The sequence below is a fragment of the Geotrypetes seraphini genome, chromosome 2 (assembly GCF_902459505.1).
Source record: "Geotrypetes seraphini chromosome 2, aGeoSer1.1, whole genome shotgun sequence".
Taxonomy (NCBI): domain Eukaryota; kingdom Metazoa; phylum Chordata; class Amphibia; order Gymnophiona; family Dermophiidae; genus Geotrypetes; species Geotrypetes seraphini.
The window spans coordinates 147,477,998-147,495,771 of record NC_047085.1 but is presented as its reverse complement, the minus strand read 5'-3'; the positions used below and the strand labels follow the sequence as shown (position 1 = coordinate 147,495,771).

Sequence of the window (17,774 nt, the reverse complement as noted above, 5' to 3'; positions counted from 1 at the left end):
GTCTGCCCATCCACAACATCCGCTAGCTCCTCCTCTCCCTAAGACAGGGGTGTCAAAGCCCCTCGTCGAGGGCCGCAATCCAGTCGGGTTTTCAGGATTTCCCCAATGAATATGTATGAGATCTATTTGCATGCACTGCTTTCATTGTATGCTAACAGATCTCATGCATATTCATTGGGGAAATCCTGAAAACCCGACTGGATTGCAGCCTTCGAGGAGGGACTTTGACACCCCTGCCCTAATATATCCCACATGCCTGTCCCACACTTTCTTGAATTCAGATACAGTCTTTATCTCCACCACCTCTACTGGGAGACTTCCACACATCTACCATCCTTTCCTTAGATTACACCTTATCCTATCACCTCTTAACTTCATCCCATGTCCTCTCACCCCAGAGTTTCCTTTTACTTGAAAGAGACTGGCCTTATTCCTATTTATGACACATAGGTATTTTAATGTCTCTATCATATCTCCCCTCTCTCCTGCCTTTCCTCCAAAGCATACGTATTGAGATCTTTATGCCTTATTACGGCCACTGACCATTTTTGTAGCCTTTCTCTGGACCAACTCTATTCTGTAAAGACCTGTACTATCCAGATATAAGTAGACTATATTTTTCTGCATGGGTCTGAGGTTTATAGAGATTGTCACTCATGCCATAGCTTCTTCCATTTCTGAGTGCACAGATTTTGTGAAGCAAAGTCTTATACCTTTTCCCCATTCTCATATAATCTTCAATCCCCTTCTCTTCAAACAACATGCACAGAGAAGTCAAAAGATACTCAATGGCCCAAAGGATGCAAAGTCACTCCAGATCTTTCATCTTTCTGTGATTTTGTGTGCTGTACCCCAGTTCAATCAGCTCTACAAACAGGGGATTCCAAATCTGAGTCCGATGTTACAGCCTGATATAGGTGAAGCAGCTTTAATATTACTTTTGTATTAAATAGCTGATTTTTGGTATTGTACTGTTTGTGTCAATATTCAAACTGCTAGCATTGATGCAAAGTCTGTGTGTACTTTCTCCCTGTGGCTTTTATATTAATTTTCAAAGGAGCATGACTTTCACTTTGAACTGTCATGAGTACAAAAATATGTACAAACACTCGTGTCTGCCTTTTGTGCTGGTAGAATAATAATAATAATTTATTTCTTATATACCGCTATACCGTGAAGTTCGAAGCGGTTCTCACTGCACAAGTACATACATACTTGTTCTTCCTTCCTCAACCTAAACACATCTATGGAAACATCTCTCTTCAATGCAGCAATTTGAAGACTGCCTTCCCTATCCAAAAAAATGCCCAAAATAAAGATATATGCCATATTAGCATCTGATGATGTAATGTTATTTTTCAGCTAGCAGAAACTGAAGAATATCATAAAAAATTGAATGAAGACAGTCTCTTACATGCCCCTGAGTTTCATATCAAGCCTCGCTCGCACACGGTTTGGGAGAAACAGAATATGAAGTTTCATTGTACCGTCAGTGGGTGGCCAGCACCTCGGGTCACTTGGTAAGTTCATATTTTCATTCAAATGATTCATACTGAGGGTACGAGTATTTGTTTTTAACATTTGCAAATGTTTAGAGAACCTATTTTTATGTTTTTCTTATCTCATGTCATAATTGTCACAAAATCATCTGGGGAAAAAAGCCCATCCAGCTGAGGAATTATGAGTAGGAAAATACCTATCAAGGTCAATTACATGGGCTGTTATTTGAACAATTTCTTATAATTATATTGGGAAAATAGACATTGGCTTATGTTCTTTTTTAAGTTCAATAATGATTGATTTTATATATATAACAACGTTAACATCCAGAATTCAAAAAATCACAAATTGACTAGGAGGGACAAACCATTGGCATATGTTTGGATCTCTCCCTGACAATTATCAGCAGTCAGTCACTGTAGCCTCAGAAACATTACCACAATAGACTTTCAATTCTTTAAGCAAATCTTCCTTTAATGTAGAAATCAAACAGATATAACACTTACAGTTCGACTGCTTGTAAAGAATTGTTGCCTTCTGCAAACAGTCCAACACTCTATCAGTGTACCCCAAGGGCTGTAGAGCTGGGAGTGTATTCAACACTTATTGAGGAACAATGCTGTATTAATAGATTAACAGTACTATAAGTAAAAAGGATTTGGTGAACACTGTGCTTTCTGGAAGCATCGGATGGGCTACAGCAGTGGTCTTCACTATTTTTTAAGTGAGGGCCGTTTTGGATCCAAAAGAGCTGAAGGAGAGCCAACAAATATCTTCCTACTTAGGACCATGACACCAATAATGCTTCTTGACATTCATTCCTACCAGAACACCTGACCTTGGTCACACATGCAGAACACAGATATAAAGCCTATACAAATAAAGGACCACAAACTAAAAATACTAATACACACAAACAAAACTCTTATGGTACCAGACTGCTCACAGTACAACACCAGAGAAAGAGAGAAATGCATTTCTTACTGAACAATGCAAAATATAGACTGCAGATGTAAATTCTCAAAACTGGTATATTTCAATCACTAAATTGAAAATAAAGTCATTTTTCCTACCTTTGTTGTCTGGTGATTTTGTTTTTCTAATCTTTTCCCAGTCTCTAGCTGCATTTCCTTCTGTCTGTGTTTTTAACCGTGGTTCCAGAGCCTTCTTATCCATTTGCTGTTTGTCTCTCCTTCTTCATTTTCTGCCCCAAATCCTGCTGACAAGCTAAGTGCGAATTGCATTATACATATCATGCAGTGACTTTCTGCAGTATATTAGTAGGAGAAGAACCATTTGAAACCTTTGAATTGTGCTAAGCATAACCTTTTTGGAGACAGTGATCAAAGTTTTTTATAAAATAACAATGACTGGAAGGTGAACTCTTCACCCAAGGGAGGTTTTTCAGCCTTCCTTATAGAGTTTCAACATCTCTGAGTATTTTTATAAACTTTAGTTTGATCACTCTCCATAGGTTTGTTATCATCTTAGGTCAGTTGTAAAATTAGATATCTACATCCTTCTTTGGAATTAACTTTTAGCATTCAACTTTCTTCCATTTTTCTGCTTCCTTCTCAAATCTATCTACTTTTCCAGTCTACGCCTCCCTTTCCATCTGCCCATGTGTACTATCTCATCCCTCTCTCTGCCCTGCCCTACCTTTCCTTCTATGTGTACCATCTCCTCCATATTTCTTCTCTCCTATTCCCATCAATCCATAAACAACATTTCTTCCATCTCTCTTCCCTTCCTCTCCCAGTGCACCATCTCCTCCCTCTCTCTCCCCCTCCCCCTCCCATTGTCTGACATCTCTGTCTTCCCCCTTCCTCCCTCCTATGATCTAGCATCTCTATCACCTCCTTTCCTTCCTTCCTTCCCTCTACTATGGTCTTGCATCTCTGTTCTTCCCTTCCCCCTCTCTCTACCTTATGCTGGAATCTCTCTCCCCTCCTTCTCTTTCCTGGTCTGGCATCTCTCTATCCTTCTTTTCACCAATAACTCATGCCTCTTGCATCACGATAATGCTCACACAGCACTACCTGTTTTAGCCAGAAAACAAATAACTATATTGGAACACCCTCCCTACTCACCTGATCTGGCCTTCAATTACTTTTTTCTTTACCTGAAGATAACAGAAATAGTGAAAGGAAGACATTTTGATGACATTCAAGACACCAAGGGTAATACGATGACAGTTCTGTTGGGCATTCCAGAAAAAGAGTTCCAAAATTGCTTTGAAGGATTGTATAGGTGTGGGTATCAGTGCATAGCTTCCCAAGGGGAGTACTTCAAAGGTGACTGTAGTGAAATTCAGCAATGAGGTTGCAGCACTTTTTCTAGGATGAGTTCATGAACTTAATTGTCAGATCTTGTAAGTAAGAAAACTCTGGGCTGATACTGTTATGTATTACATAAAAGAATAAAAAATATTATTGTTACTGTCTGAAGAGGTCTTTTCAGGCTGAAGTGGCAAATACATTTTATATGGATCTATGGCCTGTTGGTGTTTGTTTTTGTAAGTGTATCTGACTGATATTGTTAGAGCTGGATTTATTCTCATTTAAAACAAAACTCAAATATATTTTGGAATTGAGAAATTATATTTTGATTTTTCAGAATTTTTTTGGGTGGGTTTAGTTTAGGGCTCCTAAATTAACTGTTTATTTTTGGGATAGCTAGTTATATCTCTGTGGATAACAGATTTATTTCTGTTAAATTAAAAGAAGACTAATAAATACATGTTGTGACAGGGACCCCGCACAGCACATCCATGACCTTGTATCCTTAACAGTCAAATCCCTAGCCCTACCCCTGTGTGCAGTTCTAAGCTGAGGGTGCCCCAGAAGAAAAGGATAAGACCACTCAGAACCTGGAGTTTTAACACTGCCTTTAAGAAGTAACAGATTAGAACCCAGGCTAGAAAGTAAAAGCCATTTTAAGAATCTGCCTGAGGCTACCCGGGGCGGGTGGGGTGTGTGTGAGGTAAGGCAGAACCCTTTTTATTTCCAAAGTTCCAAGCGGATTACAAATATAATATACATAAATCATATCATACCAACAGTTATACATAGCATTTCTTCAGTTTTAGACACTTCAAACAATCTTATCGAAACTACCACTCAGATATGATGAAACAACCTTACTAAAAAAATAAGCTTTCAAACTCTTTTGAAAATTTACAAACATAGGAATACTACAAACTGATTCAGGAAGAGAGTTCCACAACTGGGAACTACAGCACTAAAAATATGGGAGTGAGTGCTTGTCTTGGTTATATAGCAAAAAGAAGGAACAACTAACAGGTTCTTAGATTGTGACCACAAACTGCAGGAAGGCATATAGGGTTCCAATAATGAATGCATCACCTTTGGGGAAGGAAGGAGTAAGGAGAAGATGGGAAAGGTCCAACCCCGTGAGCTCAGCCGACCGAGAAAGCTAGCACTGTGTGATTGACTGGGAAATGTCTGAGGAATCAAAGTCTGAGAAAGAGATCCAGGAGGAAAGCAACTGGTAAAGACCCTGAAATGGACTGGGAGAATTCCTGTTGCCTTCAATGCTGAGGAAAGTATGGACCTTGCTAACAGCCAAATGGCAGGTTAGAATATTTTTCTGTTTTTCTCTTTTGGACATTATTCTGTGCTGCATGTTTTTTTTTCCTGAGACACCTGGGTGTGGGTACTGAAGGCTGAGAATTTAACTGTTTGAGCTACGGAGTTGCTGCTAGCCAGAAAAAGAAAAGTTTTTATTTTGGGGTTTGTTTTTTTTCCTTATGCAAACTGTGCCCTAATGTAGGGGCTGGGACTATTCATACAGTTCTAACCAGGACTACAATAGGAAAACTCATTTTTGTGGAGATATTTTGGTTTTGTTTTAGCCTTCTGACTTAATTGAGGAAAAGTACTGTGAAACATTATTATCCTGACATGTTTGGTGTTTTTGCAAGAACTGTGAGCCTGCTAGCAATAAAGCCTCTGAGTATTCCACAACAGTGGGCATGGGAGACACTGTGTATTCTTTTGACTATTGTTTTTCTTTGGGCCACACACCTGCGTATTACATTAGGGTACCTTGGCCAGTTATCATGTGACCAGCTGAGCATCCCTGCCACAATATATACTGTACAGGCAGTCCCCGGGCTAAGAATGTCTGACTTAAATTGGACTCATATTTACGAACTGGGGACTCATATTTACGAACTGCCTCTTCCTCCTTTCCTGTCCAAATGTGACCCTTATCCTCCCTTCCATGTCCCAACGCACCCCTCGTTGTCCTTCCCTCTGTTCTGTGTTCCAAATTCATGTCTCCCTCCCTCGGGTGTTTACCCCCACTGTCTAGCTGTCTCAACCAAGCTGCACTTTTCTTCGCAAAGTCACAAGCAGCAACTCCTGCAGGTGGCTCGCAGCTGACCTGGAAGCCTTCCACTAACTGGTCATTTTCAGCAAAGATGACTGGTTAACTGCTAGTGAAAATGACCAGATAGCCACCGATAAGCAAAATAACTGATTGGAAGCCGTTCCCAGCCAGTTAACTCACTTTGAATATCGGCTGGTACTTTATCACTGCATCTATAATAATTATAAATTTAATACCTTAACCCCTCTTCTACAAAACTGCGCTAGCAGTTTCTAGCGCAGGGAGCCGCGCTGAATGGCCCGCGCTGCTCCTGACGCTCAGAGAGTTCCTGTGTGCACAGTTATAAATTACTACCCTAATCAGACAGGTTTTAGACAATACCATTTGACAAAGGACTCATTAATTGGCATGTCAACAGTTATCCCCTACCATTTGGATCATCATAATTCTGTTCTTTTAGTGTCTCTCGATCTCTCGTCAGCATTTGACACCGTTGATCATGATCTCCTCCTAGGATGAATAGAATCGATCGGGATTATTGACCAAGTCTTGGCATAGAGACAAAGAAACATAGAGTATGACGGCAGAAAAGGGCCGACAGCCCAACAAGTCTGCCCACTCAAAGATCCCTCCATCCCTTGAGAATCCAATTTTTAAGTATAACTATGCAGCAACCCCACCTATTTGTTCCATCGATTCCTGAAGTCGACTCTTGACTTCCATTTTTTTAAGTATAACTATGCCGCAACCCCACCTGTTTGTCCCATCGACTCTTGAAGTCGGGCACGCTACTGGCCTCGACCACCTGGTGTGGAATACTGTTCCAATGATCAATCACCCTTTCGGTGAAGAAGTATTTCCTGGTGTCACCATGAAATCTTCCCCCTTTAAGTTTTAGCGGATGCCCTCTTAGACACTAGTAGATCACAGATAGGCCATAACTTTGCTCACCACAAATGAGGCATAAGAGATCTCAATTACTACAGCTTTGTGCCTTTTCTGTGCTTCTGGGATAAAACTTAATCAGACTTATAATACTATTTGGTCAACCACATCATGGTTTATTGTGCCTTGTTCTTTTTCCACTTTCAAAGGTATAAAAACTATGTGCCCATCAATGACCAAACTCATCCAGGAAAGTACATAATCGATGACCGGTATGGGATCCACTCTCTGCAGATTAACAAGTAAGAGAATGCTTAATGTAACTCCTAATTTGTTACTTTGGGACCCTGTAGACAGAGGGCCCCTTTCACAAAGCCCAGGTAACAATTCCCACATGGCAAATGCACACAGCCCATTCAATTCCTATGGGCTGTGTCGCATTTGCCATGCTGGGACTCTCTACTGTGGCTTCCTAAAAGGGACCCAGAATTTTTCTTCCATCATCATCTACACAGGGTGCATAATTGTGTGAAGCATTTGAAAGTATTTTTTTTCCCCCTCTAATCAGCATCTGTTCTGATTTGAATGTGAAGCCATCCTTTTTCCTACCCTGAACTGCAAAAGGGTGTTCTGCTGAATTGCAAGTCTGTTATTTTGCAGCCATTTATTTTTGGGCTAGTTGTTACAACCCTTTATTAAAGCATAGTGGTATTGTCTAGCTGTGCACAGAAGCAATTGGTGTGAGACAGCTGATCATGCCGGCATTTCACTGCATATTGTGTTTCTCTTTTGATAACAATTTAGTTGTTCTATGTAGTGCAGGGGTCTATTAATGGTCTATGACAGTGTCTCTCAAACATTTTTAGTTCCGGCACACTAAATGGAGCAAATGTTTTTCAAGGTACATTATACTGAAATTATAAAATTGCAAAACCAAAAAATTAAAATTGAGAGTTATTTATTTAAGCTATGTATGGGTAATTATAACAACGGTAAAACTAACCCCCTTTTACTAAGCATCCGGGGAGCTAAATGCTCTAACACTGCTCCAACGCTCATAGAATTCCTATGAGCATCAGAGCAGCATCGGCGCATTTAGCGCCCCAAGTCACGGTAGAAACCTCTACCGCAGCTTAGTAAAAGATAGCCTACAGTAGATAGAATAGAATTGCTAATCAATAGGATGGATGTACTTGGGGTTTTTTTTTGTGCAAATTAACTCAAAACATGGCTCAATAATCAACAAGCAAACATGCATGTCATCATCCACGATCTGAAGTTGTTCTCTTTTATCAATTTAATTTCTGTCACAGCTGAAAATCCAAGTTTGCAAAGATAAGAAGATCCGAACGGTAGCAAAGCCTTGATTGCTTTGTTGCTCAAGTTAGGATAACTACTGAATAAAAAATAAAATTACTTGCTGTTAGTTTTCAAGGTCCAATCGTGTCAAAGAATGATGCTTGTCTGGACACTCAAGACAAACACATGATCTCTTTGTTTTTCCTCTGTCAAAGGTTGCAAATTAAAAAAATAGCACCAATGTCTCCTGTCATCATGGGATAAGGACTTTCAAACTCTAATGGTGACTTCTAGTACCTACCAACATTTTAGGAGGAATTTAAAAACCTATCTGTTTGCTAGTTTCTTGGGTAAATGTAACTGAGATTTCCATTATATTATAACTTGAATTTCTTATGTAAACCACATAGAACTTTATGGTATTGCGGTATAGAAATCAGGTTTTATATTACGTTTTTATGTTTATAGAATTAGCCCCTTAGACTGTGAAGAAAAGTGATAGAAAGTTTCAAGTTTAATTAAAATTTCCTTGTATTTAATAAATACCGAGAACACCCAAAAATGAGATGTTTCAGTATGCAGTATTAATCAACCTACAGCATAGAATAATTTGCTGCAGTTGTCTGTCTGTGCTAAAATGTCATTGAGCTGGCCTGGACACCCAATGAAAACTCTTCCATCTCAACTGTCATTCCGAGGCAGCACACCTGTTCAGACATTCTATCTCGTAAGCATCAGCTAAAACACAGCAGTTTAGTTTACACTGATTTTAACTGTCAGAAAGCGCTCAGCATTGCCAAAATCCATAACAATTTGGCCAGCACTGCATGTTACTATGTTGTAAATGAGAGAGTGAAGAAGGCTGGAAGAAAATTAATGTTCTGTGAGCTCTAATGGACACTCCGAGACAAGGTACCCCCTTGCATTTGAGATGGAGCTTGGAAAAGCTGTTGGTATGTGCTAGAGGCAGAGTCTTATTACAGGGAAAGCTTTCATGGCATTTTAGCTAACTCATCCAAGGGACCACTGGCAGATTTATCACCTACAAGTTGCTTATGAAAAGGATGATGTTCATATGTCCTTTAGTCCTTTGTTCTGATCTCTCCTCCTATTCTATATGCAAGCATTCTGAAAATCTGCAATCATCTTTTCTCAGCTTTAGGAAGGCAATACAATAGCTATGAAATGTTTGAAATAGAGATGCTTCTATTTATCATTTGTAAATCATTCCCTGTTTATTTAATTGCTGTAAACCGAGTCAAGCCTTCTTAGAATGATGACTCGACATACAAAATTAAGCTTTAGTTTAGTTTAGTTTAGTTTAGATAGATGTTTAGATGGATAACAATGTTTAAATGGATGGATGACAATGTTTAGATGGATGACAATATATAAATAATTTTTGGTGCTAATAATTGTTAAGCTGTCTATATTTACACTTATAACAATGTTGCAATTTATAGGCACATTTGCTCAAGCGAGAGTACCTGTTGGGGAGATCTGTCTCTCTGTTTGTCCTTCTGTGTGTATATTCCTGAGAAGGAGAAGGAAAAATTCCAGACTGGAAAGCAACAGGGTGGTGGGGGAAGTCAGGCCTCAATACCGGAAGATGAGCAGTTCAGTTACAAAAACCTGAAGAAACGTAAACTGAGGAATTATTCAGCATGCAGTGGGTACCTAACCTCCACTGGCAGAAGAAATGAAGACAAGCTAATATTGTCCCTAGTACCTCAAGATTGTAGGGTGGCCAGTGTTACGCTGATTTATAAAAAGGGTTCCAGGGAAGATTTGGGAACTTACAGACTGGTAAGCCTGACTTCAGTGCCAGTTAAAATAGTGGATAAAATTATAAAAAATAAAATTGTGGAACAAATAGATTTAATGGGACAGAATCAGCATGGATTCATCCAAAGTGGTTTACAATTCATTGAATAGTAATCAGGTACTCTTAAGTATTTTCCCTATCTGCCCTAGCAGGCTTATAATCTAACTGTGATACCTGGAGCAATAGAGATTTAAGTAACTTGCCCAGTTACAAGGAGCAGACTGGGATTGAACTCATAACCTACAGTGTGCTGAGGTAGCAACTATAACCACTAGGCCACCTCCTTCATGACCTATGAAGTCTCCAGCACCAGCAGGACCTTTATGCCTTGTAGATTTATACTACTATTAGTTCAAAAATCATTGACTGGCATATTTATAATAATAATAACAGTTTATATACCGCAGGACCGTGAAGTTCTATGCGGTTTACAATGATTAGAAATGTTACAAAGAATGAATAAACAAAGTACAAACTTAGTGATTGATAGTTCTTGCGATCGTTTGTTGAAGACTAAGATTGAATAGGTTGGTTCAGCAGGATTTTTTCCCCCGCTTTATTGTTGTTTTGTATATTGATCTTGTCAGGACTTAAGATTCTCATAATGCAAGTCACAATCTGGGGGAAAGGGAGAGGTTTCAAGCTTGGGTATACTTGATATGACATGTGGCAAATTTCAGCATAACCAAGTCCAGTTTCTTCAAAAGACTTCACATAATAGAGGTTTTCAATCACTCGTAACTCAGTTCATTCTACTTGTACAAGTCTAGTCATCAGAATGCCCTGGTACGTGGTTTCTTGCCTGTGTACAAATTATTTTACTTTGTAAGACTGTATGGATTTCCCTGCAGGTTTTTCTGCATGGCTTCACAGCCCTTGAAGTGCTAAGAACAAAAGGGGATTCCTGAAATCCCTTTTATAAAGCCTGAGGATTATTCTAGTTCCACAGCGGTAGATTTGGAGGTGTTATAGCGTCAGACTCTATCCATGCCCTTAAAGTTCCCAGAGCTGTCCAGTGACTCAAACTAAAGCTTCTTTATTTCAGCAGACTGCTGGATGAAGGCCAGCCAGAATCTTTTTGCCCTTACAGATGGCATGTGTATAAATCTCTGGCAATCATATCTTTTTGGCTCTCTATATGTCTAGTTGTCATAATACAGAATACAGACATCTGTCAGATTGTTAGATTATCACACACCCTGTCTCTCGTTCTGTATATAGGATCTCTTATGCAAGGAAATGACAGTGGATTGATCATATGCTGCATTAAAATGAGAAGTCAATTTCTCTGCTTTTTTGTGTTGTTGAAAACGAATATGAAAACTTTACAAATCTGAAATTTTAGTCTCCTGTTTTATTCCTGAATGGTTCCTTCTTTGCTCCATGCTTGGCTGCAATCGTCTTTCCTTCTTACTTCATGCATCCGTGTGCAGATGGAAATTAATTATCAGTTCCATTACTTATTTTTTGCATGGTGCTTTGGTGAGGGTATCCTTAGAAATAAAATGTTATACATAATAAGGGAAAAATTAAAAAGTGCTACAAGCAATCTATTTTATGATCTAGGCCCTGTGTACAGATCTAGGCCCTGTGAGGCCCTGTGTAGAAGTATGAATCCTTTCTCTTTCCCTCTTGACAAAGCAAGGAAAAAGGTTTGCACCTTGAGACAGAATGCTGAGGCATTCCCCCCTCCCCTTTTGTCACGACTCTTGCCACATATTAACCTGACACATATTAACCTTATCTTATCTCTTATCTTGTTTAAGCACCCCTTATATGGGCAACAATCAGACTTTGCCTATGTGCCAAAGCAGACCCTGAGCTTAAGGCTAATCAAGAGAGCTTAAGGAGCATGCATTATAACCTTTGGATTGTCACATGCTATAGTAAGATTTGAAACATAACAGAAATGTACACATTGGGAATCACTTTATTGTAACTGTTATTATGTATTCATATGTCACGTGAGATAGTAGCTTTGAGCAGCACATGAAATAGGTAAACAATAAGTTATCTTGGTCTAATCCTCACTGTAAATGCATTATGAAATTATAACCTTGTAGAGCATTAGCTAAGTAATTAATGGAGCTAAGATTCTCAATAAAAGGGTGAGAGACCATCCATTAGGGAGCACCTCCTTCCCGACTCTAAGACTGCGTGTGTGTTTCCTGTGTGGTATTCCTACAATGTTGATGTGAAGCATGAACACCTTCTTTCACATCAAGCAGCATTGTGGGGTAAAGACCTAGATCGACTGCTTTCGCCCACTACTTATGAGGAATTAAGAAAATGTCTAAAAACTCACCTGTTCCTAAAGTATCTAGACAACTGACCCACTCATCTTCTTTCTCCTCCATAGTGATTCCTCTGTCTTATTAATCACTTTCTCCTCAACAACGCATTTCCGGTCCTATTAACTCTCTTTATTCTCCCCTCTTAAGTTCAATCAATTTGTACCTCGCTTAATCTTTTGTAAACCACATAGAACTTAACGGTTGTTATTATTATTATTATTTAGCAACTATGCCTCTGAATCTGATTCTATTTGCTGGTGACAGTGGAGTCATGGAATACAAACATGCGCAGTGCAAAACTCTTTGAAGCAATATGATACAGTAGATGGAAATATTCAAAAGGGCACGTGGTTTTAACACACAGGAATTTGAAAATTAGCCAGAACAGAAATCCTGTTATTAGCACAAACCAAAACTAAAGCCAAATTCCTGAGTGCCAGCATTACATGGATGAAGGTGGTAGGAAAGCCAAACTCACATAGTTGGGATGAAGCGTGTCTTTCAAATTAAGGTTACCATATAGCTCCAGAAAAAAGAGGATGGATTGAGATATCCAAGTTTTACTTCTATTGAAAGCATTGGAAGTAAGGAGGACCGGATAGAGACATCCGGGGTTTACTTCCACTGAAAGCAATGGATGTAATACCCAGATGTCTCCTTCTTCTGGAGTCATATAGTCACTCTATTTCAAATATGCAAATTGAAATATATCAAAAGGGTATCTCTTCAATCACTCTTGAAGGAACCTGGTCTAAATGTGTTTGAACTGTTTGCTAAAAGGATTATTGAATTGCTGCATAAAAATATGAAGCTCTTACTGTCTGCATTTTTCATTTTTTCAGCTGTGATTTTGATGACACTGCTCAATACCGTGCCTCAGCCATGAATGTTAGAGGAGAACAGTCAGCCCTTGCTTCACTTGTGGTAAAGAGTACGTTCTCCAGAAATATTTTCTTAGAAGTCTGAGTGTGCTCAAAGAATTCCGAGTGCTTTATATTCATCATGGGATGAAATGTTCTTGCCCCTTTTCTTTTTCTTGTGCTAGGATATAAGGGCGATTTTGACATAACCAGTTTTCATGTTGGAGTCTCCTCTCAGCCTCCTTGCTGTAAGTTCTGCATGACTGCATCTAACTCATGAAATGCGCACTTAAAAATAAGACAAGGCATGCAAAACAGATTATGTGAGGATATTTTAATATAAAGTAAATATTCTGTGTGACTCACTGGTTTATGCACTGGAAAAGTGCTTTAATTACAAATATCTACTGCTTTCCTTGAACTTTATAAATGCACCACATGTATCCACTAGATGCAGCATTGAATGGGATGATGTTTTAATGAAACACCATTGGCTTCTGATATGTCTTTGAAGTCGTTGGAGTGGCTTACAATCTAAATTATGTGAGGAAGGAAGTGTAAAGCAAGACATGACTGTGAGGAGAGGGGTAACAAATAAGAAAGATCCATTTGTTTGTAGTTGATATTCTAGGCTGTAAATCTTTTGATCTACGGCAACAGTCCTCAGCGCAGGCTTTGGGAATCTCTCAGTCAATCTGGGTCCTCAAACACACACAGTGAGCATGTGTGTGATGTCTTGCCTCTGCATTGTCAGTATCCTGAAAAGCAGGATAGCACCTTAAATTAGAAAACCTATAAAAAGGATGACAAACATAAAGAGATTGGAATGGTTCTCATATAAGAAAAGGCTACAGAGCTTAGTGCTCCTCAGCATAAAGAATAGATAGCTGAGAACAGGGGTAGCAGAATGTCTTTTTGTTTGGGGGAGCCAAGCTCCACCCCCAACCCCACCCATGCTCCGCCCTAGCTCCAACATCTCCCTTTCCCTTACCTACCATCCCATAGTAGTCCCCTCCCATGGCATCCAGCATCCTTCCCTACCTTTGAACCCTTCGCCATAATCTCTAGCACTTCTCTCCTTCCCTAACCCCACCCCATGGTCTCTAGCACATTTTTCCCCTTCCCCCACAACATTATATAAAAGGAATAACAATGAAGGATATTAGGCGTTTACAAATCATACAGAACACTGCCATAAGAATAATCAAAAATGCCAAAAAATATGATCATATCACGCCACTTCTGATAAAAGCACACTGGCTCCCCATATCCCATAGAATAACTTATAAAATCGCACTCTTAACTTTCAAAGTGATCCAGAATAATCAACCTGATTTCCTTAATAACATCTTAATTCCATATACTCCCTCCAGAACACTTAAATCCCAGTCACAAAATTTACTCTCCATTCCATCCCTCTGCATTCTGAAAATCACCCAAACGACTAATTTTGCAATCACTGCACCAACCATTTGGAATGCCTTACCTAGCGAACTACGAAACGAAAATTCTCTTGATAAATTTAAAGGAAAACTGAAAACATTCCTCTTTAAGGATGCTTTTAATCCTTAATTCCTTCTTGCCTCTGTCTCCTGATTCCACCTAGCTCTAGTATTTCAGATGAGATTCCCCTTCCCTCTTGTATTGCCTTTTGCCGGACTGCTTTGTATATGATGATGGATTTCTACCCTTCTATCCTCCCGTTTATGTCAGTCCTGTTAGTCTCTCGTTTATCTCCCCCGTTTTTAGTGCTAAACTTGTTAAAAAACGTTTTTTAATGTTAACCACCTATAAGTGTGATAGATGGTATATCAAATTTTTAATAAACTTCAAACATGTTTAGTACTTTACCATCCTTCCCTCGGACAGCAAAACTCCAAATGGCACAGCACTAAAAACATAGAGGCTGGTGGGCATGGAACTTGAGCATTTGTGCATGCCAAAGGCCTGCCTGCTCCCTCAGCCTTCAAACTTCCTATTTCAGAGGAGGCAGAAGCTGTCAGGCTTTGAGCATGCACAGATGCTCAAGGCCCTGTGCCTGCCAGCCTCAATGCTTTTGGTGTTGTGCCTATTAGAGTTTTGCTGCCCTGAAGGAGGGGGGGAGGTGTAGAGAAGTTGGAGCAATGTTCCATCTAAACACTGAGGTTGACGAGCAAAAATTTTGGTTTATAGTCAGTCGCGCGCGAGACACCAGCGCGCCGACAATGGAGGGCAGACAATTCAGCGCAAGACACCAGTGCGCCGCGGGAAAACTTAGTTTTAAAGAGCTCCTAAGTAGGGTGTGAATGGGGAACCCCCTCCACTTTACTGCATAGTGTTCGTGCTGCTGTTGGGGGGGGGGGGGGGTTGGAACCCTCCATTATAGAGAAAACGGAACTTTTTCCGATTTTTTTGGGAAAAGTTCTGTTTTCTCTATAATGTGGGGGGTTGCACCCCCATACCACCCCCAACAGCAGCGCGAATAGTATGCAATAAAGTGGGGAGGTTCCCCCTCCCACATCCCCGGAGCTCTTTAAAACTAAGTTTTCCCGCAGCACACTTATCTCTTGCGCCAAAATGTCAGCGCTTGATTGTCGGCATGCTGGTGTCTGGCATGTGATTGTCCCATCACCAAAATTTTCCATTACATTGTGAGCACTTCTTACAGATAACACACCCACATATATGTATAAAACTCACAGAGAACCTGGAGAGAATTCTGTGAGCCATGCTCTGCATGCTTTCTCTCCTTGTTTGCTTGTAGTTTCATTATGTTTATAGCAGTGGTCTCAAACTCAAACCCTACCATTGTTGTCTGGTGACTTTATTTTTCTGTGCTTTTAAGTATGGGCTCCTTTTACGAAGGTGTGGTAGCAGTTTAATGTGTGTAATACCACACGCTAAATTGCTGGACACGCTAGCCGCTACCGCCTCCTCTTCAGCAGGCGGTAGTTTTTGGGCTAGCGCGGGGGTTAGCGTGTGATGAAACGTTGCGTGCGTTAGCCCCGCTAGCGCGGCTTCATAAAAGGAGCCCTATGTTTCCAGGGCCTTGTCCATTGACTGTTTTTCTCTCCGCCTTCACTTTCTGCCTTGCATCCATCTTTGTGTCTAACAAAAAACAGGGATAATATGCTTTTATAGAACGTCAGTAAAGTCTAATTATGATAGAAACAAAATGACTATAATGAACACCAATTCCAAGAGAGTGAAATTACTTTGAAGTACGCTCAGAGAAGTGAAACTCTGCAGAGAGAGACAACCCCCTCTTGGGACAAGAGTTTACCATCCAGTCATTGCATATTTGATAAATCACTCTCTGAGAAATGGTAAACACTGGTTTATATCTATTTTTCAAAATTTTAAGTTCAAAAAACGTTTCTTTTCTTGTTTTGCACCTTTGTTTGAAACATGTGTCACTGGAGCATTGTTACAATCTTATGAGGAAAAAGTCCTGTAGGGACCCTACAGGACTTTTTCCTCATAAGATAAGTGAGATTGTAACAATGCTCCAATGACACATGCTTCAAACAAAGGTGCAAAACAAATCAGAGAGTGATTTATCAAATATGCAATGACTGGATGGTAAACTCTTGTCCCAAGAGGGGGTTGTCTCTCTCTTCAGAGTTTCACTTCTCTGAGCGTACTTCAAAGTAATTTCACTCTCTTGGAATTGGTGTTCATTATAGTCAGTTTGTTTCTATCATCATTGCATCCATCTTTGGCATTTACTTAACATTCAATTTTTCCATTTTTCTGCTTTCTTCAAGTTTCAAGTTTAATTAAAATTTCTTATACCGCCTAATCAGCCTTCTAGGCGGTGTACAAAATCATAAAAGAAAACAATAGTTAAAATACAAATTTAAAAAGACAGGGGGCAATGAAGACTTTTGAAGATATAACCATAACAAAATCTACTTTTCCATTTCTTCCCTTCCCTTCCTATCTCTCTCTCTCTTTCCCTCACTGACATCTCCTTCCCTCCATGACATCTCTCTCTTTCCATCCTTTCCCCCCCCCCAGTGTAACATTTCTCTTTCCCTTCCTCCTTTTTGCTCCCCTCCAGTCCATCTCCCTTCCTCCTTTCTGGCCCCCCCTCCCAGTCCAACATTTCTCCCTCCTTTCCATCAGTCCAACATTTTTCTCTCTCTTCCTCCTGCATGCTTCTCCTCTGGTAACCTCCTTCCCCCAACCAAACAACATCTCTCTGCTCCCTCCATGAGTCCAACTTTTCACACCCTGCCCTCTCCCCCTTCTCCAGAGTGTAACATTTCTCCTTCCCACCTTTCTGTCCTCCCCATCCATCTTGCCCTCTCCATGAGTTCAACACTTTCTACCTCCTGCACAATTTCTCTCTCTGTCCTTGCCTCTTTCCTCAGTGGCATCCCTCCTTCCCACTCCCCAACCCAACATGCTCGCTCCCCATGCTCCATCTCACCCTCCCCTCCAGTGTGTAGTACCTTTTCTTTCCCTCCCTTTCTGCCAGGTCCAGCAGCATCTCTTCTCCCTTCCTTTTACCTCTTCCCTGCACAGTTTGTTCACCAGAGACCAGACCACTCTCTACATACACAGTACTGCAGCTCATTTTTGGGAAACGAAAGTATGATCATGTTTCCCCTTTGTTGATAAAGCTTCACTGGCTCCCAGTGTGCTTTAGGATCCAGTTTAAATGCTCGTGCATAATCTTCAAGCTTCTCTATGGAATATTTGATCCTTTTGTCCCCTTATGTTGGAATACCCTTAGACTTTGCCATTTGAAAAACACACAAAGATATGTTAGCC

General features: G+C 40.1%; 1 protein-coding gene across 3 annotated transcripts in view; it reads left to right on the top strand.

The window, feature by feature from the left end:
• MYOM1 (myomesin 1) overlaps positions 1-17,774 on the top strand; it is a 216,921-nt gene that overhangs the window by 66,646 nt on the left and 132,501 nt on the right. For all 3 annotated transcript variants that reach the window (XM_033933965.1, XM_033933964.1, XM_033933966.1), the window contains 4 exons: positions 1,363-1,520; positions 6,948-7,040; positions 12,999-13,087; positions 13,202-13,264. In XM_033933965.1, coding sequence (XP_033789856.1) covers positions 1,363-1,520; positions 6,948-7,040; positions 12,999-13,087; positions 13,202-13,264 — 403 coding nt within the window. The remainder of the gene's footprint in view (positions 1-1,362; positions 1,521-6,947; positions 7,041-12,998; positions 13,088-13,201; positions 13,265-17,774) is intronic.